This window comes from Pieris brassicae, chromosome 4 (assembly GCF_905147105.1).
Source record: "Pieris brassicae chromosome 4, ilPieBrab1.1, whole genome shotgun sequence".
NCBI lineage: Eukaryota > Metazoa > Arthropoda > Insecta > Lepidoptera > Pieridae > Pieris > Pieris brassicae.
The window spans coordinates 16,493,441-16,517,417 of NC_059668.1; the positions used below are offsets into that span (position 1 = coordinate 16,493,441).

General features: G+C 33.1%; 1 protein-coding gene across 5 annotated transcripts in view; it reads left to right on the plus strand.

The window, feature by feature from the left end:
- The first annotated feature begins 130 nt into the window (after window positions 1-130).
- The window catches only part of LOC123707986 (stathmin-4), a 28,787-nt gene continuing 4,940 nt past the window's right edge, over window positions 131-23,977 (plus strand). For 3 of the 5 annotated variants that reach the window (XM_045658379.1, XM_045658380.1, XM_045658383.1), the window contains exons 1-4: window positions 16,560-16,704; window positions 19,430-19,507; window positions 21,873-22,039; window positions 22,232-22,446. In XM_045658379.1, the coding sequence (XP_045514335.1) occupies window positions 16,629-16,704; window positions 19,430-19,507; window positions 21,873-22,039; window positions 22,232-22,446 (536 nt within the window). In that variant the 5' untranslated portion in view covers window positions 16,560-16,628. Of the gene's footprint in view, window positions 424-16,559; window positions 16,705-19,429; window positions 19,508-21,872; window positions 22,040-22,231; window positions 22,447-23,977 lie in introns of those variants that run through there. The other 2 variants (XM_045658381.1, XM_045658382.1) reach the window with 2 other exon arrangements.

Consider the following 23,977-nt stretch of genomic DNA (forward strand, 5'->3'; position numbering starts at 1 on the left):
TATCCGTTTTATATAAAATAATTTTATAGTTATTGTCTATGGTACGATGGCCCTAGATCACAAGATCGATGAAAAATCAAATTTAAGCGGCAATTTCAATTTCGACCAATCACATAAAAGCTTTCATCACTATGTCAATTGATGTCAACGAACTTGAATACAAAAGATCGTTTTTATTTTCAAGTTGGCGAAGTTTTAACGAGTTTTCAGTGATTTGGTTTAAATTGTAACTTGCTATTTAAATTCAATTTATAACTGTCTTAACGGACGCAGCCGCATCATTAAATAGTAGCTCCCATAAGGATATTTCATACAATTTGTTCATCATCAGTGAGAACTAGACGTACAAAGGATTTATCTTATAATATTTTCATTGGGCCTTCGACTGTTTTTTTTGAACGAATATGGATGTTGAAACCAAATGTAAGTGTATATTTTCTATATATTGTATATATTTTCTTTTGATGAAACATTTAACAGCAATATTGTAAAAGTAAGTAGAAATTATTTCCTATCAAGAATAATAATTTCAATGATGGTTCTCTACAGAAAACGTGCATTTAAAAAATCTTTAATATTTTTTATGGTTAACTGAAATTAAGTACCTAACATTAATTTATTGTTTAAAAAAATTGGCAAACATTCCTAAATTGAAAATGTGTCTGTATTAAATATTAGTTCTGTCTTATCAATTTATAAGTTAGGAAAATTAGTTATTATAAAAAATATAATTAAACATAAATACTATTTAGTTACTTATTATTCGTGCAGTTATATTTAAGACCTAAGAACAAATAAAATTAAATGATTAACAAATCTACATGAATTTTTAACTTATACCACTGACGCGTTAAAATTAAGTTTCTTCGTCACTTTGCGGGAAAAAAGGTGCCACAACCACCTTCATCATTTAAAAATAGCTTTTGTTTTCACCGTATTTTTGTAATGACTCAAATATACTTTTAATAACTAATAAAAGATTACACAGTACATAAAAAACTCTGAGGAATTATATAATTTCCATACATTTGTCATAGGGTGGTCTGTTCTGTTCTGTGTGAGTCATCCAAGTTTGGAAGGTGTAAATATATATCTTCCGGGGGAAAAAACCATTTAAATTTAACAATTAAAAATGTTTATGCATTAGTCAAAGTCAAATAATTATTGTTTTTGCGAGTGTCATGTGCCCACACATTGCGACGCGCCGTTATTTTTTCCAGTGTATTCTTTTTAAATATTCTTAAACTTTTAAATTCTTTTTTTTACCAAAATTTTTCTACTCTTTAATATGAACACTGCAATGGATGCAAAAATATACAATGCATTTAGCCTAGCATAAAAAAAATGATAGCCTAATTTTAACCACAGGTGAATTATTTGAAGAAGTTTTACAATTAATTTTTGAAATAAAACCTTATTACCTACAACCATGATACTTTAGATTTTTTAAGCTGAAACTTATGTAAAATTGAGTTAAATCGTTTAATGCATTTTGATAGTTTTATTTTAAGAATGCAATGCAAAACAGCAAGTTTCCTACTGTAGATCTATTTCACTAGCTTTTATTATATAGGATATTATAACTTTCGAGATGATGTCAAGTGTGTAAAAATAATATTTTACTTGAAATCATCTCAGAAGATCGACCGTTAAAAATAAGTACACGGTGACTCACGCACATCTCTTCCGCGCCCGCGACAACGTTCTATATTTGAATTGTTTACCTTTTATGGAATATGGCGGTTGGAGCCGGTAATTTTTTGTGTTAAAAAAGAACGTTTATGGATAGTTTTTGTTCATACATCATCATTATTCTCTACGTTTGCATAATTTCTATACATACAATTTGCAAAGTCGTTATCAGCTAGTTTATATTACGGTAAAACTATTAATATTTATTACGGTAAACTATTGATATTGTGGGAAAAAGTTTATTTACAAGCAAAACTGAAATAAATCAAGTACTATGCCACTGTATATTTTGATCAAAAATACTTGTTCTTACAAAGTATTATTTTCAAGCTCTCCCATTAATTGAAATTGAGAGTTTATGGCTGAATTTGCTGGTGGGGGTTTTCATTGTTCCTGCGCAATGACCCGAGGATTCATTGCTTTCCCTGGGATATCGATGCCACAATTTTAATGATATTGAAAATATTCTTTTGTGCTAGTTTTTATAAAAACCTTATAGCGGTACGTTAGGAGATTGTTTTAGTAACACCAAAGAAAATCTAAACTTAACCTAACCTTTTATAAATCTACAGTATCATTAAAACCAATAAGAAATCATAAGACAATATTTTGTATTCGAAACCAGCTTATGTTACAATTTTAAAATTATTAGGAAATTATCACTTTGAAACAATATCATGCAATATTTCGTTAGAAATTGTTATTAATTTAAATTTCTAAATAATATTATTAGTTTTTAACAAAGTCTAACTCTAGTTTCAAGAGTTGTCAAACCATTTTTTCTGTATGAAGTTTCACATATTTGATGCTTATCGGTCGCCAATCTCCCAAAAAGTACATTGTTTATTTCCGTTTTTTGTCATCGTTTCTTGAAGTAGGCCGGGCGAATGGAAGAAATATTTGCTGGAGTAGAGTAGTTTATGTATCCATTTTGAAAGATCGATAACACGATTTAAATAACGTCGGTCAATAGAAAAAAAACATAGCCAATTTTTGGCACTTTGAAGTCATTTTATGACGAAAATGTATAAAGAACATCATTATGAAATTTAAACTATATATTTTATCGCAAGCCAAGAGTAATCCATTTCAGAAAAGCAATTGATAAAATCTCTGCGATGCTCTCCACTGAGCACCGCAGTCCACCCCGAGACACTGACACAGCAATTCATGCTGGGGTAGGGCCTTAAGATAAAATTGTGGTATAATATGTACGTAACAGTAATGAAGAGTAACAAGTTGTGTACGCAATTAATATAATATGTACTTGTACTACACAAGGAATTACCTAAGGTTTCTTACACGAACTGTTGTATGCGCAATTCATCTACTTAGTTCCACTTGATTTAACTCTATATGGTATTAGCTGACGTTATAGAGCATTACTAAAGCCTAGACAGTGTTAAGTCTACTTCCTGCAAATCCTTCTTCGTACTTACGACCATTCACTTAGCAATTACCTTATACTTACGTATAAAGCTAATAAAATATTGTGACGACCTTATGGATTAATTATCAAAACAATTAAACTCGTCGTTTAACTCACATTCTGAATCTTAGCCTTAATCTTAGACGAACCAAAATGGTTAGTTATTACTAATTCAGAGTAGCAACGAAAAAACAATAAAAAGAAATCAGGGACACGTTTGTTATAACAATTCAGATAAAACATTTAACAAACCATGAATTTCTTGGAACGATTCGCAGACGAACGAAGTTTCGCCTCAATCGATCTAATTAAGAGTGGAAGCAATTGCATCCCCCAGCCAATATTAATAGCTTAGCTTGCATTAACGTCTTATTGACGGTAGATGAATAAATATCGAGTGTTGATTTCGTGTAATGCCAGTAAACGTGTGTAAATTATTGAAGAATTTATCAGAATGTAGTTCAATATACCAAATTTCATCCAAATCAGTTAAGTTTAAGGTATTGACATACCTTACCTACCTATTTAAGTGCATAATTAAATGATAGTGCATCGACATGATAAAATAAGATACTAGCTAGTCTGTTCATTATAACCCATTCATGAGCTTCAATGTAATGAAGTCATGAGACATTTTTGAAATAAAACTAATTCCGATGTTAGCAAAACACCCGTTCGCGTGGCGAGCGAAGAAGGTACCTTTTAGTCACAGCTAGTGAACTTATAGTGGGTTGTAATATATATCAATTTCAGTTTAAATTGGCTTGGAATTAAATGCCTTTGCCTATCTTCCCTTAGACTCACAAGTGAAAGTTAAAAAATGTGTAAATCGTGTAAATTAAATTGTGTTAATCGTTAAAAAGAGATCGTAAGGATCGGAGGTTTTCGGCGAAACATTACACTGCTTAAGCTCCTTCCCTGTTTATTTAATGTTAAGCTATTTTTTATTTATGGACAATTTCTTAACTGTAGTGAGTTTATAAACTAGTTCCTTCTACCCGACCCTTTCCGCCGGACTCATTACAATCACAATGGGGATCCTCCGCACTGAAAGCAAATATTTAGCATTGTTCATTTTCATCCGCCTATAAAAAGTATTTCCAGTATAAAATGTAATTAAAATATGGCCGTGTATATTATGCTACCATTAGTGAGATGAATGAATACACATCACTAGGTCGTGATTTCAGATTTCGTAATTATAAAATTTATGGCATGTTATTTGCCTATATGTGACACTTAACTAATACCACGTGGAATTTGTATTATTATTTTGATTTCTTATATACTTCCCTAACAGACGCTGTATTACTGTTTATCTACAACCTGCATAAAACCCAAATGACGTTTAGCTTCGAAATGGACGTAGCATTTTCGATACAAAGAAACAGCAAATGTGATAGTCAGCCCACTAGACTGTCATTTAAATTCTAACAAGAACTATCTATTATTAATACCGTCTTTTCCTCGAGTACTTGACATTAAACTTTACGGGACATAGATAGTATTAAAAAGAAATATTACATTCAATCAGTAGACAAAATTGACTGCTAGTCTAGGTCATACAGAATGACTCGTTCATTGATTTCTTAGAAATCTCTAATAAGTTCAAGAAATGATACTGTCTTCCTACACAGCTTTCTACTGTCATTACTTTCACAAAATACAAATTACAATCGGTCTTGCTGGCTCTTGCCAAATAAGGCAGGTTGTGGGTGGATTAACTACCTATATACAGTGCCTACTTGATATGCATTATAGAGGTAACAAATTCCTGTTTAAATTTTGAGTGTACTTTCTTTCCGAGTGCTTGTTTATGCAAGTGGGACAAAAAATACAAATAATTATGAAATGTTTTACATTGCTGAAACACTGCTAATACGTATATTTCCTGTGCTTCTAGAAAATTATGCTTTCTGTATCAACATGATTAAAGATTAAATGACAATCGTGTTACTTTCTGTACTCGGTTGTAAAGCGATTTTTAGTTTCAAGAAGTTTACAGAAAACCTGTTTTAAGTTAAAACCTGCTATTTAACTGCACTTGCCATAGGCCGAGTGTTTAAGCCCGAGAGGCTGCTTGACGACAAAGCAAAAACGTTTTTCCTTTAACTGAAAGAGAAAATTTAATTTTAGCTAGTAACACTTTCTTTTGTTTTTTAAGTTTGTCATGTAGTGCAGTCTGTAGCAATTCAGAGAATAGGACAAGTTTTATTCTATTCGTTATATTTATCGCAAGTCCAATCGGTCCAGAGACTGGGCCCAGGTTTATCGAACTGCATTTTACATGCAAATTTTTAATTACTTTTTGATATGGATATTTTATGCATTTGGTAGTCTTTTCACCACATATTGTATATATACTACAGATATAGTACCTGATCGTTTCTAAAACAAAACAGATAAAAGAAACAAACCGACAATTTATCCGTAAATTGTACCTCCATTCCTTTGATTATAATTTGGGGTTTTCCCCCTCTGTTTCGTGTATATTTTTCAGATGACATGTAAAATGTGAATTTTTATTGCACTTTGTAGGAGCCTTTCAATGCATTTCCTCCCCAAATCCATTGAAGATCTCGAGGGTTATGATACGATATAATATTGTGTGAGCAATCGACGTCGAAAAAATTTTGTTATTATTATTATTATTATTGCTTGATTTTTCGTTTGCACGTATTATTTATTTATGTTTACATTACAAATAAATAATATACTTGTTGTTAATGATAAATATACTAGTTTTTGGGTATAAAACTATTAGAATATAATATAGAAAGTATAAAAAGCTTTACCCATTTAATTGGAGATTTTAGAATTTTACGCTAGCATTATAAAGAATAATATCAGGTTAACTAAACGGTATCTGTTTCACACAATGTATTTATAACATCCATTTGCCATTGTGATCAGAGACTGTAGTTGCAAAATAAGCTCGGGTCATTAAACTCACAGTTTTGCGGTGTGCTGTGGTGCGACTAATCCGTACATACAGAGGGTGTAATTGTGAACGGCCGATGTCCTTGTCTATATGGCTATACCATAGTTGACAGCACCCAAAACTTTTAGTGTAACTGGAACTGTATTTATGCCTATAAGGATTTTCAGCGAATTGCCAGAACTTCACTGTAAAAGTTAAGTACACTGTAGAAGGGGAATATCGTTCTGACTCATCCTATCTATATAATACTATCTACCGCCTATATGTGAGTTCTTTAATATTTCCGGTATATGTATCTCTTAGAAAATTGAATAAAATTAGATTTTAAATTCGAAAACTTGATAAAATCTCTTGTACCTTCGTATTTTGTTTCGTGTGTTCGATTCTTTTAGGCAAGTACTACACGTTAAAAGTTTATTAAGTGCTGACTCAACTCTGGAGTCTTAATGTCTGCATGAGTAGTAAATGCGCGTGTAAACCTTTGTATTTTGTGTTATCGCAAGCCTATTTTGGTATTATAGGTCGGTTGTTTTATTTTACAGATTAAAAATTTGTTTAAACTGTCTTGAACAAACTGCCTAATAACTTGACAATAACGAATATTGACTTTCAATAGCATTGTATTATTTAGGAGTAAATACATTGACCCCACTAACAGCCGCATTCTGACAAAGTCATCGATTGGCCTTTTAATCAGATGTTTCTCTGTTTTGTAGGTTTGTATTGTCTTTCATATTCGTTTTGTAAAACAATTTGTGTAAATGTTACTAAGTTCTCATAGGCGTCGATTACGACTTACAGTTTATACAGTGCCTCACAGTATTGCATCTAAGTGTTCCGTCAATTTTTGGTAAATTTATCACATTCTCTAGTCATCAATGATGATAATAATAAACACGAACTGCTGGATTAAATTCGCCTCAGCGCTGAATCTGTAATGCTGAACTTCTCACCTTTATAGCTTTGAATATTTATAATGAAGCCCTGAAAGGCGCGTTAACGAAGAGACGGCTATTAACATGTTTGCGTTTAAGATTATTGGGGATCATTTCACTAGTCCGTATAAGTATTATAGATCATAAGTAACCTAGTTTTACGCCTCTTAAATTTTTAATCGTAACACGTTTTAATGTCTTAAATCTTATTTAAAATAACTTAATTTATCAGTTATATATAACATTGAATAATGAAATTGTCAGTAACTTTTATTGGACGTTAATCGCTAGGGGAGATAGTTTTACTCCCCTCTTTCGCTAACACGATTACTTGTCTCGCTGAGGCAAACTTAATGGAATAGACTGGTCTAGTTCCCTTTGGATAAGATTAGGAATTTTATTGGTGGACTGCGCATTTTCGCGCACTCTTAGTTTTTCTAGCCTACCTAGTGATCTGAAGTAAATTAATTTGTGCGTCTTATTGATAATAATTGCTGGCAGTTATAACGTTTAACGAAGCAATAAAAAAATTGGTGATGTTGTCATCTAATTATTTGGTTTTAGCTTCGTTATTGAGAAATTGGCTTCATCGTGCGACTCTCATGTCTGAGGTCATAGGTTTAAACCCCGGATATGCACCAATTAACTTTATTTACCACCGTGAGGAAACCGGCTTGCTTTTGCCCAAAAAGTCGTCGGCGAGCGTCAGGCACAGGAGGCCTACTTACCACTTGCCTATTACAAATAATCATGTTTCAGACAATGTATTCGGCGTTATTAGACGTAGTTTCGCATGGTAATTTTTTATGAGTGCTGTAAAAATAATAAAAATATTTGACACCTGGAAATGTCGAATATTGAAGACTTAAAACGGTTATACTATTTTGTAACAAATTGCAAAATTTTTGTAATGTAAATTTAAAGTATATTACATAATTCCCACCTTGAGTTAGTGCAATTAAAGATTTCAAGGTAACTGTTTCCCAAATGCTTAGTAGAGTGTAAAGCCTTATTTTGATGTTACATCCAACTTTTTAATTTTATCGGTTTCAATATAAAATATCAGATGAAAGGAACAAATTATGAATCCTTATTTCGTTATTGTGTTCCTAATGCATTATAATTCTAATTAAGTACAAGATTTAGTAAACTAGTAGATAAACAACATAATTGTTAACTTAATTCTAATAAAACCTGTGATAAAGCATGATAAAATAAATCACTAAAAAATATTTTCCTCTAATTTCCTCCATCACAAAACGAAATTCAATAAGAACCAGTAGATAATTGCTCTGATAAACTTCAGATATATAATATTGGTATAAATAATTGAGTGAACTCATAAATTTATTAACGCGTTGTTTATGTCATCCATATTAATTGCTGAGCACAATTCCTTATAGTTCGTAAGGTTATTGCACTTTATGTTTTGTGTGAATAAATACTGTTTAAAAGGGTTTATTAAATGTTATTTACGCATCAATGTTTTGACACAAATGATTTATTATTTAAGAGGACATCTTTTTATCTTCGAGCATAGAACATAAGTCGGTTGTTTTAAGGAATTAACAGGTTTAATACAGTACTAGTTACTACTTACAATATCTAGGTTCAGTTAAAGAATATCAAAAATATACAAATTCTGGCAAAGAAGCAAATGTAATACTTTCGTCGCGTAGTTTGGTAAAGTTATTGTTCTGAATCTGCTGCTCCCCCAGTTCAATATTGCTAAAGTTTTTGGACGAAACCCAATCCTGCAAACAATGAAATCATCGGGCATGGTTTCAGAGTACTTAACACTTTATGCTTCGAATAAATTATCTTGATATCAATACCATTGTAGGTTGATAAAGAATTTGTTTATTCATAGATCTGTTTAATGCGTTATGCCTTATCTTTATATCACTTAGTGATTATAAAATATTAAGTGATATTTAAAGAAGATTTATTTAATATTTTTGTCCTCCACAGCTACGAGTATTAACTAGGTAGATGTATAACCCCGTACTTAACCCATTTTAAACAACACTAGGTTATGTATAGTATTAGTATCCTACATATTTTAATTAATTGTATTACGTAAATAAGTGCATTCTATATGTACGACACAGTGACTGGAAAGTTTGCAATTAATATAAGGTTTCGTTATCATATTTCGCCAGTGAATCCGCGGTTGTGGTTTTTGGCTTCTGATCTGATCCAATTTGCTATCGATTATAGGTAGGATTTAATTCAGTTGCTAGTGAAATAGTCTATTGGTAGGTCCAAAATGCCTTGTTTTACAAGCAACCCGATTATAAAGGTTAGCAATGACGTCACGTCAATCATCTGGGATGGTCCTGAGGATGAGAATCTACCGCCAGGTATGTCTGAGCGATGGCCGAAGGACGAGTGGAGCCACCACTTTAGTTTAGGTCACGCGAAATTTCGATTTCGAGTCCAATTTTCATGGCTACTGTTTCCTTGGAATATATTGTTATGCGGAAAATATATTTATAGATAATTGTTTCGGGAAAATCAAGAGTCATAAATATCGTAACACGTCAAATTTGTGCTCAAAATATCGTGCCCTTACCCGTCCTTCAGCTTGTAGTCAATTTGTTCCCAGGACACGGCCGGTGTTGATATTTATATAACAATAAGTGCAGTAACATTGTGAATATATGTCTTAGTTAATCCATTAAAGAAAAAATATATATTATTCTAGAAATATAACAGATTACGCTTGTTATTTGGAATTGTCTGAAAAAGTTTGCGTAAGTCATTAATCACCGTAAGATTTTTATTTAATTATCTGGTTGGTTTTTATGAGTTACCTCCCAACTAAAGGGTGTTTTCACAACGTTGGCTCGTAGTAATATTTTTGCGGTTGCCAACAATTTTAAACTGCTTTTATTATTTTTTATATTCCTAAAACGCATCTAAAAATAGGAAATTTATAAATCGTACGTCGGCATTTGACAAAAATTTTGTCTCTGAAATTATTAATTATTCATCTTTTGTCCATATCGCAGACTTATCATCTTATATAGATTAATAACAAATGCAATTTATACTTGATAAAAATATTCTCACAATCATTTTTTAAGGTTCAGTATTTATCCTTGAAAGTTCAAAAACATCTTTACTCATACATACAATTCTGTTAACCTTGATAAACATTCATTACCGGTCAACAAAGAAACTTTAATATTTCATGACAATTACATTCACGAAACAATTTAAGAATCATTACACATCTATCGAGTTTAGATTCCTAGAGGGATGAGTAATAGTGAAAAACCAGTGATAGTATTCATTTTCTATTGAAGTGTATTCATTACTAGATCTAGACTTTCAACTAAGGTTTAAATAATGCGGCAAGTAGGCCTACGGTGGGGTAGACGGGAGCTTCAAGTGCTCGTAAAGAGGGCTTGGGCTATAAAGAGTGACACACGGATCGATCAAGGCCAGACGCCTACGTATGCCATGTGTAGTTTCAGACCTTTTTTTTTCTTTCAAAGGCGTATCCCTATTTAATCATTGTCTTATTTGAAGGGTACGTTTAGATTATTGTCAAAACTACACAAACCTTGACTAATAATTATTGTATAACTTGTACGAGTATTTAAATATTGAAATGCCTTGTTCTTAGCGACCAGCATTTTAATTAAATTAATATTTTGTGTACCAATTACTGAGTCAACTCTAAAAGCAGCCCATTAAGATTTATCTACTAACTGATTATATTTGAAGTCCAATATCTCCACTATGGGTCTGGAGGTAGCACACATGTCCGCTTGTATTACATCGATTATTTTTCTTCATAGACAAGAAGATTAATTGTCCTCAGAAACTTCTACCCTAAATCAATTATTGTTTTGTCGGTGCCTCATCAATCTCGGAACTGTTTGCACTATTAGTTACATACCCACTGAAGCCGATTTTTCCAAGCATTCTAATATTATAATTTTTATTATAATTTCTTATACAACTAAAACAATTTAAGCGGGCTAAAGCAATGACGTGCACCACGAATACGTAAACCAAAGCACAGGGTAATTTACAAAGTCCATCAAATCCAATGAAGCGAATCAGAAGGGAATGAGAGGATAATAAAGATGTTGTTATACAAAGTGCGGGACATTATAATATCACCCTCGACCCCTCTACTGCGGATATCAAATTTATGTTGCTGATCGTATTGAGTTGAGCTTTTATTGATGTGTATTGTACATTTTATGGCATAAGATAAAATCAATAATAAAACCAAGTTTTTATTTTGTATTTTAAAAAGTTAATTTATTTAATGTATATAAAATCATTGAAAAAAAAAGAGTCTTATTTTGTTATATTTTTTATGGAAATAAGTCGTGTGATATTGTGGAAATGATAATAGTTAAAATATAGTTTTTCGCAATAAATATTTAAATTTTCAATGACAAAATTTTCTTAAGCAGGGATAAGTAAGACGCAGATGGTTTATAGCTTTTGGCAACAGCGCCTTATGACGCGCCGCAATCTGTTGCGATCAGATAATGGCAAATATTGAAAATTATTCTAGATTACTTGTGTTATACGTCCATTCCTTTCCCCTAGAAAGTTGGAATGGGACGTTTCGTCATTTCCCCCTGTATTCATTGTAAGCAATAAACTTTGCGACAGACTCAATAATAACTTGTCCGAAAATAATAAAAAATATATGTTATAAATATTGAATTTTGAGGTATTTACACTTGTTTTATCATCATTAGCTGGTCAAACGTAGTGGTTTGACTCTGGAACATTCATTCTTATTTCTGCCTAATCACAATTTTTCATAAAAATTGGTATGAAAACATGCAGACTTATCAGTGTCGTGCAATTATGGTGTTAGAGATTCATAATATAAGTAAACGCTAGAGGCGCTGTTCTAAAAAAAATATTATTTCTACGATTACAATCCTAGAATTCCTATCGACTTGTAGAGGTATTTTCAATAAAAAAAGCAGGTGTTATTTACAACCAACCCTTTGGGGAATATAAAATATAATTTGTTGAAGATATAGCAAGTCTGGAAATATAATTATTACCGTTAATTTATATTAAATTCCCTCCTCCTTATGCGACAAGATACATAAAATTGTTCCATGTGCCTCGTAAGAAATCAAATTACCTACATAATTCGCCAATGTTTCGGGTTTTATCTAACTATGACACCAACTATGACAATATTGATATTTTCCACCTCACCGTAGAAGATGTGAGGAAGTTTTTGAAGAGGCGAGAAGACTCTGATTTTGTTTAAACAGTAATTTAAAATATCAATTATTATTTGCTGTTTCAAATTTCAGTTTTTTTAGTTAAATTTTTTTTATATATTATGTCTGTAAATGTACCTACTTGTTTTTTGTTACATATATATTGTTAATCTATGTAATCTGTTTTGGCTTTCTGTATTGACTAAGTGTTTTATTTTATAATGTGTACGTTAGCTGTAAGATTACTAGTAAATAATAAATAAATTATCAATGAATATTTCATAATGCTTGAGGACCAGACGCTTCATTTGTATGCGCTGTGTGGATTAGTAAAGAGGTTCAGTCTATGTCAGATGTCCTGATCAAAGTATTAAAATTTTAGTTTTTAAATTATTTACAAAAGCGTAAAAAATCAATAGATACGTAGGTTGGTCTATGATGATAAGTTTTTTTTTAGAAGTCTCTTCGTACTTAGATTTTGTCGGTTCTCCATTTAACTACCCATAAATAGTGAAACTAATTTAATCGCGACACAATTGCAGTGAAGGTATTTAAAAATTATACCTAATAAGCAATTAATAGTGTGAATTAACTTATTTTGTCAAAGTTAAATTTTAATTAAAAATCCTTTCAACGTGTACAAATCGAGTTACCATTTAGAACTGCCACTGAAACTTTCAAAAGTTCAAACTACAGAATATTAATCGCGAACCAAAAATGGTCCTTTCACTTAGGGTATAAGGATCACAATCGTTTATAGTTCAAATTAAAATTTGCACCTTTGCCAAGAGGAGGAGACTGTTAATTTATCACAATGATTCATATGTCCTGACAAATTTGTGCATTCTTCTTATTTATTAAAGCTTTTCCGGTGATGTTATTTGTTTACTTTTCGTACTTCTCTATAACGTAGAAATAGATATTTGTGTTTATTATTTTTCTAAATGAAATTTAAAACATTACATAAATGTTGACTCGCCGACATTTTGCTCGTGTGTTGCCTTTCGTCACCTGACTCGTCCAGTGTTTATGTACGGCGTTTTAATTATTATCAGATTTTCAGTTTAAATTGTTATTTATATAATGGAAGAAGCTTAAAAACCTTACTTACAAGTCTAATGTACCGAAGTATTTGAAGTACTCGCCGATAATGTGTTTTATCTTCAAATAATATTTCATTAATGAATATTTTTTATAACACAATATACATCTTCCGTATCTACTATTCCCAAAAAGTAAGTAAGTGTGCAATTGTTGAGTGCAGTTACTTATTATTGATGAAAAATGTGTCATCTATTTATATTAATATCTGATTTGCACAATCAGATTTGAAATAATATCAGATTGTGCATTGTACAAAACCAGTTTCGTCATCGTCCTAGATTCACTACAAATCTAGAAGCATTTCAAATCGCAATCTGTTTAAAAAAAAATCTCACAAACACTATTAATGAAGTATGAATATCGACGCCGTTTCATCCAATGTCATCACATTTCGTTTCACGCAATGGTGACGAGTTTTGTTACTTTAAATATTGGTTTTCACAATAACTAAATTAAAAACTACCTTTCAGTTTTTATATGATGATAGAAAAGACCAAATTTAAACATTGAAGGACTTTTTTATTGTTATATTTTATTTTATTAAAGTATTCCTACAGCTACTCACACAACACACACACTACACAAACAATATTCAAACAATTACATTATACACAAAAGCCAAAAACGGAATACACATTCAAACATAAACATAAATCACAGTTTTACCTATTTATACAAAGTACAAATTCATACTAAATTCTAAATTATAAGTTCTAAGATTCATTGATCATTTTAATAAATATTTAATATAAAGGAAGAATAACAAAGCCATTATTAATAAAAGATACCAGAGCTTTTTAAATATTTTTTTAAGCATTCTTTAGTCACATTAAATATATCTATTTGCTGGTAATTTGTGTTATAATCTGAAGGTATACGATACATGGCTGAGTTGCGTAAATAGTTTTTATTAGTAGTATTTACTTATTTAACTTTTTAATGTTACTTTCTAGAATAAAAACTAGATTATAAATTCCGGCCATATTATGTTTTTAAACTAAGGAAAATATTTTTTTGTATGCATGAAGTTAAGGAAACACTTATAACACTTGCGAGTTATTTTACCATTATACACATACACAAATAATAATGCAAGTCAAACAAATCAAGACAAAATTGTCCATGAATATGAGTATGTTTCGTAAGAAAAAGTTAAGTATAATTGAGATGTGATTTGTGAATGCAGATAGGGGAATGGCGACAGTACTAGTACTCTGTCTAGACGCAGAAACGGAAATAGGTTAGTGCAAACTAGGTATATAATATCACTGTATAGATATTTTGAAAGTGATGCATGTTACTAACCACATCCCCTAAAGTATTTGTACTGTAAACACTTGTTATCGCGCCGGGGATCGTCTATTATTTTATATAGAATATAATTAACATACATCGATTATATTCTGAATAAAAAAATATTCTATGTAATATGTTGTTGTATGTATGTGTTATATTTTGCTCTGCTTTCATCTTAAAATACTGTTTATCTCAGCTGTGTCGAGTTGTATCCGAACACCGCGATTATATCCAAAAGTCTAAAGCAGAAGATCGATACGAATGCCGTCGCAGGACGCGCGCCGGTTTATATCTTCTAACGCACGTGACTTAACTTGTTGCCGCAACCTATACAAATTAAGCCGGTTTTATAGCTTTCCAATAACTTATGCTGAACAGTCTGAGCCTTAGAATTCACCAAGCTTTTAAATGTAACTGTTATTTTACGACCTTAATCTGAATATCGAAATTATACACCTTAAAGAACTGTAGTAAGGTTCTTAAATAATTAATAAATGAGTAATATTGTTTTAATAAGTTATTATCAAGTAAGAAACTATGCTTAAATCAAATAATCTAAAACCCGCCGCTTTCATATATTTTCATAAAAACAATTAAAATTATTTAAAAACAGGAAAAAAAATAAGGGCATAATATCATTTAAATCACAGCTCGAAATTTTTGAGGGAAAAATGTATCGAAGAAAGTAACTTATCACACCGGTGATATGATCTATGGAGTGCAGACACTATTTCCTCGATTTTATGTGCTTTTGATGGAGTGAAGTTCAGTGGGTACTCGTGAATGTTAGTCGATTATTGTTTAGTCAGGGTCTTATCATTCATATTGGTGTTCTCATTCGCTAATTTACCGTGGAGATAGAGAAATATCAAACAATATCAAACTTATAATGCAAAATGTAGCACGAACCTAATGTAATTTTTTCGTAATTATTTTACATGATTGCTTTTCAATGTGATTGTGTAGATCAACATGCCTCAAACGTTATATATGTGCCTGTATACATCGGTCGCGCCTCTTCTGGAATTCCCAGTTATTACTGTAGGGGGACGGGGACTCGGGGTTGTTGCCCGCATCGATCGACGCACCACCGCTGTTACCGGTGCACGAGGTTACCATCGGGAATTACAGTTCTTTCAAGTATCAAGGCATCCGTATCCTTAGATATAAAAAAAATGTCTTAAACTATTGCAGACGTATTTTTTACGTCGATCTTAGCGTGGCCTTAAGTAAAGATTTACCTGCTCCAAAGGCCGGTAAATCTTAAGTCTAAGTGCCGTCGATTCGTCATCTCCGGGTTTGAAGAACAGAAAATCAATCGGAAGCAATTCAAGTGGCGAAACAAATTCAACGTGGCGTTGCCGGCTGTTAATTGGCTGCGGGTGGCGGCGCCGAGACGGCGGCGGAACCGCCGCATACCCTCCTCGCGACGCCCGCCCGCCCTAAAGCTTTTTTTACGTGCCAGAGATTCCCACCGTCGACCTCGCGAGCCTTGTTGGCTCGTAAATATCCTTCAGGATCCTAGTCCCTTTAGTAACTAGGTGTATCTTTCTCGATGTGTCTCTGTCAGAGTAAATGATGGTTAATGTACCTATATACCGTTTTTATATATACAAACGGTGTATACCGTAAAAATATTGCAAAAAAATAACTATACACGGAGAATATACAATATATATGTAAGAGTAAATGTGGTTATTTAGCAATACTAATTGTAAATTATGTTCAGCAAGTAGGATTTTTTTTACTTGTGATAAACTTGTACGTGTGAAGAAGAAAGTAAAATATTATTTTTCCATTTGGTGGGCTTATTTTCTTGTACGAGTTTTGAAGTTAGGGATGAAGCGCTAGGGTGGCGGAGGGTCTGCAGGGCGGGACGGCTGCGCGGGGAGCAGCTATCGACCAGCTACCCTCCCCCCGGTTCTTTCAGTTTCCGGACGAGAGTCGCGCAGACCGCTTGTTTCGCGACGCGACTCCGTCACGTTTTAGATAGTTAATTTCAAGCTGCCACCATGCTGATAGGACTCGTTCGTGACTCGGTTATGCAGTGCTTCTGCCACTCGTGCAGAGCACCTGTACTACCCGCAGGTTGGATTTGCAGCATTACCAGATTTTGGATCTTTTACTTCTTACCATTGCCGGAAGCGTTCTGGTGACAAACGCCCATTGCCTTGCCATATTTGTGTTATTTATCAAATCACTTTTTATTAGTCTCTTGTTCCAGATGATTTGTGCAGTATATTACCAGATCACATGTCATATATTATAAAAATACAGTTCAAACATCACAGCGAACAAAACATCGGTTTCCAAAATTACTGGAGACGATTATGATATTAATTTTGACAAAATTCGGCTTGTAAATGCAACTCATGTATATACTATATATGCATTACAAAAAACCGAAATTTAAAAAGCCGGCCGGCGTAGCCTTGTGCAGATTTATCCTCGACGGGACTAGTATGGCAAACTCAATCGTCGAGAATAACTACGAGAATTTGACATTGTGAATGATTGTAATATATATATATATGTTAGCAATTTATCTTGTATATTTACTGTTGTAATTAAGCTATGGTTAAAATGTCCTCTTTAAATTCAATACGTATAAAATAATACGATTACGTTGATTCGACATTGTCAACCATTTTGGTCTGTAGGATACACGTCCACCATTTTGCGTGTGTAAAATTATCCTATCTGTCTTCTCTTAAGATTCTATCTTAACATTCATAGGATATAGTTCTTTTTTATTTGGTTATTGTTTCAAAATCGTCGGTTTTGACCAGTAGTGTCATGTGTCATCCCATGTGCCACATACCCATTGCCCCTTTTTACTTGGCCTTCCAGTATTTCAGTCATCGCTCTTAACCAAATTAAATCCCACATAATAAGGGTAGTGATTAAGTCATTTGCATTTTACCGTGTATGTATTCAAATTGTGAACATACCCTTCATTAACAAGCACTGGGGCATACAGATGACATAATTGTTTAGGGTGACATAATAAGAGCTGAATTTAATTGGCTCAACAAGTTATCGCCCTTCTGATATGGCGTATGCCCTCTATCAATGCGATCTTTTGTTACCCTAATATCGTGTCGCAAAGATCTTGATATCACTAACTTTTTGTTTTCAATATTTACTTCATTTACTTAATTTTGAAAAAAAATACATAAAATGACAAATGTCACCGTGATGCATTGCGGTTGAAAGCTTTGCGTGTCTCACGGCCCTACACCTCTACTTTTGCGGCTATAGAATTTGTAACAGTAATCAATATTTTTTTAACAAAGAAGAGTAATCATAGACATTTTTCAGTCACAGTAACCATTAAGTAATTTATTAATGTAATTGACGTAAATTTTAAGCCCCAACTTTCATCTCAAAATATCAGAACTATACAGAACGCTTCATTGAAGTAAATGCAACTTAGTCAGAGATAACTTTAGAAAAGAATAATCAGCAATATGTCGATTGACCTTAATCCCTAAGGATTTTCATTCCAGATATTGAATTCCCCCCGTGTTATAAACCTAGTCTTTAATAAATTATAACTTTCATGCCGTATCGTGTGGCGCCAGAGGGGTTGGCCCTTTCAGTTGTAAATTCAAATTTTGTGTTCATTTTATTCACAACTTATTTAATTGTTTTTCAGTAAATGTTTTATAGTATATCACCGAATCATATTGCTTCGATACAATTTAGGCTATTCGTATTAAAATTATAAAATATATATTGTGGGCCAATCCGCATTATGTCAGTTTCAACCGCATTAGCCAGGAGCTGACCTCGTAATTCGTGACGTAAGGTTTCCAACTGCATCGTCTGACTGTCGACATATTCTTAAAATGATCAGGATGTTCCTTATTTTCCTTATTGTAGCTGCTGTTATTGATTTTTTTAATCCTCTCTAAATATTATGTCGTGATATAATTGTTTTTTTACGATTTAAATGTAACTTTATGAACTTCGTAAGCAGCACGACGACAACTAGGTATATTTTAACAAAGTTCAAAAGTTAAATTAAAGTTTAGAACTAATACTTGGTACGTCGTCTACACTGTAAACCGTGTCTCCCGTAAGGGATTATCTGTATTTGCTGGAATATTTCCCGACAATCCCCTATTCTTATCACGTAGTGGCTTCTCATCTTGTCCTGTCGTGCCGTCGCCTTATTACCTCTCAACTATTGCTTTTCGTAGACTTACAACTTATACCTTTATATCTGTGGCAACTGATTTTCGTATTTGATAAAATTTAATATGTTTTTAGAAAATTATATCTGATCTCTAAAGAACTAACAACCTCATTCACAAAATGGGAGGATTTGATTTGATCACTTGATTGGCTTGATTTAAGTTGTTCCATAAATGATTATTGGATGCTTAAATGTTTTTATATATTTAGACTACTATGGCAACTTGCATAAAGCATGAGTATCCCATCAAAATCGATATAACTAGCATGTGACACAACTATTGATTGCTATCCTTTCATTAGCTTCAGTCTAAATGCTCTTCGAATAAATATTAGCTGACCGAATTCACCCTAATGGCATTTCGATTGTTCTTTCTGGTAGAATTACAATGATAATCTATTTATAGAAGTTTTCAATTAAAGTTGGTCCATAAAATATATTTCAAAGTTGAAGCAATAGAAATTGAACTATTGCGTACATACTGTTTTTGGACGACGTCGAGCACATTTAGGAATATGAATCTATAAAAAAAATAATTATGGAGTCAATTTTGGTAAGGCAATGGGTGGAATGCGATGGATGCACGACTCTCTAAATATCTTGTTTTCTTAGTGCATAGGCGGGGAGCACCAGTGAAGAAACCCGTTGGGAAGCCACGGACTAAACAACCAAAGAAAGTCAAATTCATCAGTAAGTTTAATGCTAATAGTCAAAGTTTTGTTGCACTTTATGTTGTTTTTATTTCAAGTGGAGTTTTCACTTTGCAATATACCACCACCCTTTCTAACTTTACTTAGAACAAAACGACCATAACTCTCGCATCAAATTTCGACATGCTCTCTAAAGTAACTCACCGTCTAGGGAATATGTCGTATCGCGTATGGAGATGTATAGCTCGGGTGTGTGCTGTGACTCATTTGTGGGGAGACTCACCCTTGTTCTTAACAAACGCAGGGTCGGAAGGACCAAGCGACTCTACCTTGAGAATTGCATTACTTCAACCCAAGTGCTCCCGCTTGTTTGTCACGTTTTAAAAAGTCTGAAATTGGACCCGTGCCTTCATAATACATACTTAAAACTCCCCGACGTGGGGTGTTAATAGCTCTGTAATCATAATTTAATGTGTCTGGATGTTTGCGTATCGCGGTGTGGCTTTTTGTTTGAGCCATAATGCCTCGCCTTACGCTCACTGTTTGTTTAAGCACTAGATGTAAATTATGTTGACGGATGGCAGATTCAATTGTTTGCAGCAATTGGTTTGAGATGACGCAACGGATAATAAGTTATTTTAAATACTTAAAAAATATTTGAAGCTTAAGATTTTAATTTTAAGATGTGGGAGAAATGTCGTACATTGTAGGTGTGATCACTCACGAACAGTTCGCCAATTCAGAAATATTAGCAGTATACTTTGGATTAGCGAGTACTAGAGACTATTTTTTCAGTTTTTTTTTCAGATTATATAAGGTTACATATGAAATTGGCGTTTTGCATGGGAGGAACAAAAAATCGAATATTTTTAAATATAATATATTTAAGTAATCAAAGTATGAACCATTGTTTTCTATGCACTTTTGCCATCTCATAGGTAGTTCATTGATCCCTTTACTAAAAAAACAGTCGGACGGGAATCAATAAAGGTCCGGGGAGTACGGAGGATGTCTTAGACGTTCCAATTGAAGCTCTTCTAATTTGGTAGACGTCTGTTGTGCAGTGTGTGGTCTAGCGTTGTCGTGAAGTAGCAGTGGCGTGGAGCGATTGACCAGCCTAGGTTATTTAGCCGCTAGCTTTTCCATCATGGTTTGCAATTGCTGACAATAGACATCAGCTGTAATAGTCTGGCCAGATTTGAGAAAACTGCAATGAACAATACCGGCACTAGTCCACCAAACGCTTACAAGTAACTTTTTTGGGGTTAATTTTCGCTTGGGGCAGGATTTGGCTGGCTGGCCAGGATCCAACCATTGCGCTGAGCGCTTCCGATTATCGTAAGGAGTCCATTTTTCATCACAGGTTCGGTTCGGTTTAAAATACCTTCATTATTGTGCCGGTTCAGTAATGTAACGCAGCAGTCGACGCGCATTTGCCGGTTTGCTTCAGTCAATTCGTGTGGTAGCCACCTTTCAAAATTTTTAATCTTCCCAATTTGCTTAAAGTGAATTAAAACAGTTTTATCGGACTAACTCGGACGTGGTTTCACAATAGCCGCTTCCACAATAGCCTTCAATACTTCATTATCAACTTGGGTCTCAGGCCGTCCACGGGGCTTGTTCTGCAGGTCGAAATAACCAGAACGAAAACGTTGGAACCAAAAACGAACTGTGTTTTCTTTTGCAACATGACCACCATACACATCATTCACCCTTCCAGTCGTTTCTGCAGCACTAGTGCCACGGCGGAACTCGTACTCGTAAATAATGCGATACTTTAAGTTTTCCATTTTGTAAAATGAGTGACGCAAACAGAAAAAAACAGAAGAAAAAAAATGAATGACGGTCATCGGAGCACAAATACATGAGTAAATAGCTGTACAAATTTGAATTTGAAATTCCTAACCAAAGAGGAGGTATTTGAGGTCAAAGTGGCCAGTACGACAAAACGCCAATTTCATATGTAAGGACCTAAAATAATAACCACTATATACTTTATATAACTTTGTTTATAGTAAAATAAAATAAAAATATTTTGAAGAATGAATATTTTGAATTGGAAATAAATATTATTAATCGCTCCTATCTGGCTTTTATTATTTTTGGGTGTTTAACGACCTTTTTTTAACTTTACGTTTAGCTTAAAGTAAATTACCTTTGTATTTTGCCGCCCCCCTCTTTCTTAATATTAATATAGTTAAAATATAACTAATATATGAAGTTATAGCTAAATAATATCTATTATGTCAAAGTTTATTACCTTACTTTAATATTACGAAACATTATTTAAAATTACTAAGTGGAAGTATATTTTATTAAGTATATAACAACAAATATCAACGTTGTTAGCTCGTAAGATCAGCCTGTCAGCCAGATAAAATAAAAATTTATACATTAATCAATAGCTACCGAAATTCGCTGCCAAGAGATGTCGAAGGGAGGTCTTGCGTACGAAGTGATACTCGCCGAACCGGTGGGTGTCCCAGTACCACGCCGGGCTGACTCTCCCGAGAAGACACCATCAGTTGAGGAGATCCAAGAGAAACTGAAGGCTGCTGAGGAGAGAAGACGCGTATGTATAACTTAGACATAGAATACTTTCCGAAGTTCTATTAAGTGCTATGACTCTTAAAATTTGGATCGGAAAAAATTGTCATATCTCATAACCTTCATCAATCACATGCCAAATAAAAAAAAAAACATTATTTTACAACATTCTAAAGTTTGTATTTCTCTACTTTACTATATATACTATATTTTCCAGAATCTAGAAGCAAGCAAGATGGCTGTAATCGCTCAAAAGATGGCAAAGATTGAGGAAGCGTCGAAGATCCGTAGCGAACAGACGAATAGTTTCATTTCCGCAACGAAAGAGGCCCTGGACGCGAAGATGGACTCGCATGAAGAGAAACGTGAGGCCTACATCAACGAATTGCGTGCAAGGCTGAAGGATCACCTTGAGGGTGTCGAGAAGACCAGGTCAGTGGAGCCCAAAAGTTTTATCACCTCACGTGGCAGTTTTTATGTTTTATTCAAAATCAAATTACGCTTATTCAGTTTAGATGCGTCTTTGCGCATGCTTATGAATGTCAAAAACGTTTACAAAATTCGCAAAAGAGCAAGACTACGCCATCCGTTCGCTAAACTATCAGGAGGCCTGGTTCTGAGAAGAACGGGCAAGAAACTCAGCAAGTTTTACCCTCCCTCTACATTACAATTATTCAAAGGAAAATGTCATAAACCACAACGTCATTAAAGTTACATTAGTAAAAAAAATGTGTGCGTGTACTAGTGTACACACGTAAGAAGTGAAACTTCTTTATAACCTTATTTTTCGAAAAATGACCTACTATATGCAACTTTACAGAAATTGGTTAAAGAAAGTTAAATAAGATAAAGTTTAACAAAAGGCTTTTATTATCAAAGACCTGAATACAAATAATACAATTATTTCATTTTACCTTATTACTACTAAGATTATTACAGAATTTCATGAATTGTAATAGAATTATTACTATCATTGTTGTCGTGATTATATATGTTTGTTATTAATGGCTTCGAATCTCTTTGAATCTCTTTGAATCAACCATGGTACAAGAAAAAGATAGCGCGTAACGGAAAAATGTGACGGTATTTTTTTTTTAACGCCGATAAAGAAGTTTCACTTAAAAAAAAAAACTGTACTGTGATTTTTTACCACAGTCATCATTACACACATATTTATAACACTTCAAAGATAACAAAATAAATTATAACAATATAACTAGATTTTTTGTTTTCTAGGTAATCATTAACTGGGTAGTTTACACATTAATTCTATGTGTTTTGAATCTGTTTAAAGACAGTTCTAATATTTCACTAGAAATGAAGTATTTATTTTCTGCAACCTGTAAGATGGCTGGAAAAGTTTTCCCATATTTCTTGTATTCCTATTGTGAATGTCACTGTTCTTTAAAATATAACTAATAGTACTACGCACAAAAACGTTACAGTTGCAAATATATTGGGAAGGTACCGTCAAAATATCGATTTCCTTGAACAAATTTCTAAGTGAAGTGCCTGGTTTCAAGGAATAAATTGACCTAATAGCACGTTTTTGTAAAATCAATTGTATATCTGCTGCTTTGCCCAATAAAAGAATTCCATACGACAACGCTGTGGAAGTAACTAAAATATGTATACTATTCTTTCTGTTTCCTCGTCTTTGAGTTGCCTAATTTTTCTAATAGCGTATGTCGCAGAACTGAGCTTGTCAGAAAGGCTATCGTATTTTTTGTATAGTCTGTTTTTTGTATAATTGTATAGTCTGTATAGGTTTTTAGAATAGTCTAGACTCATTTTATCTTACGTTTCTACGATGCAGATAGTCTAAGAGCTTTCGCACAGGTTAACTAATATTCAAATTCGAAACCTTTACATTTTTATAAAGTTTGATATAATTCGATACTTCAGTTTCTAACAGACTTAGACATTTATAAGATTATTCTAAGATTTTAAAGCCATGTGTTCA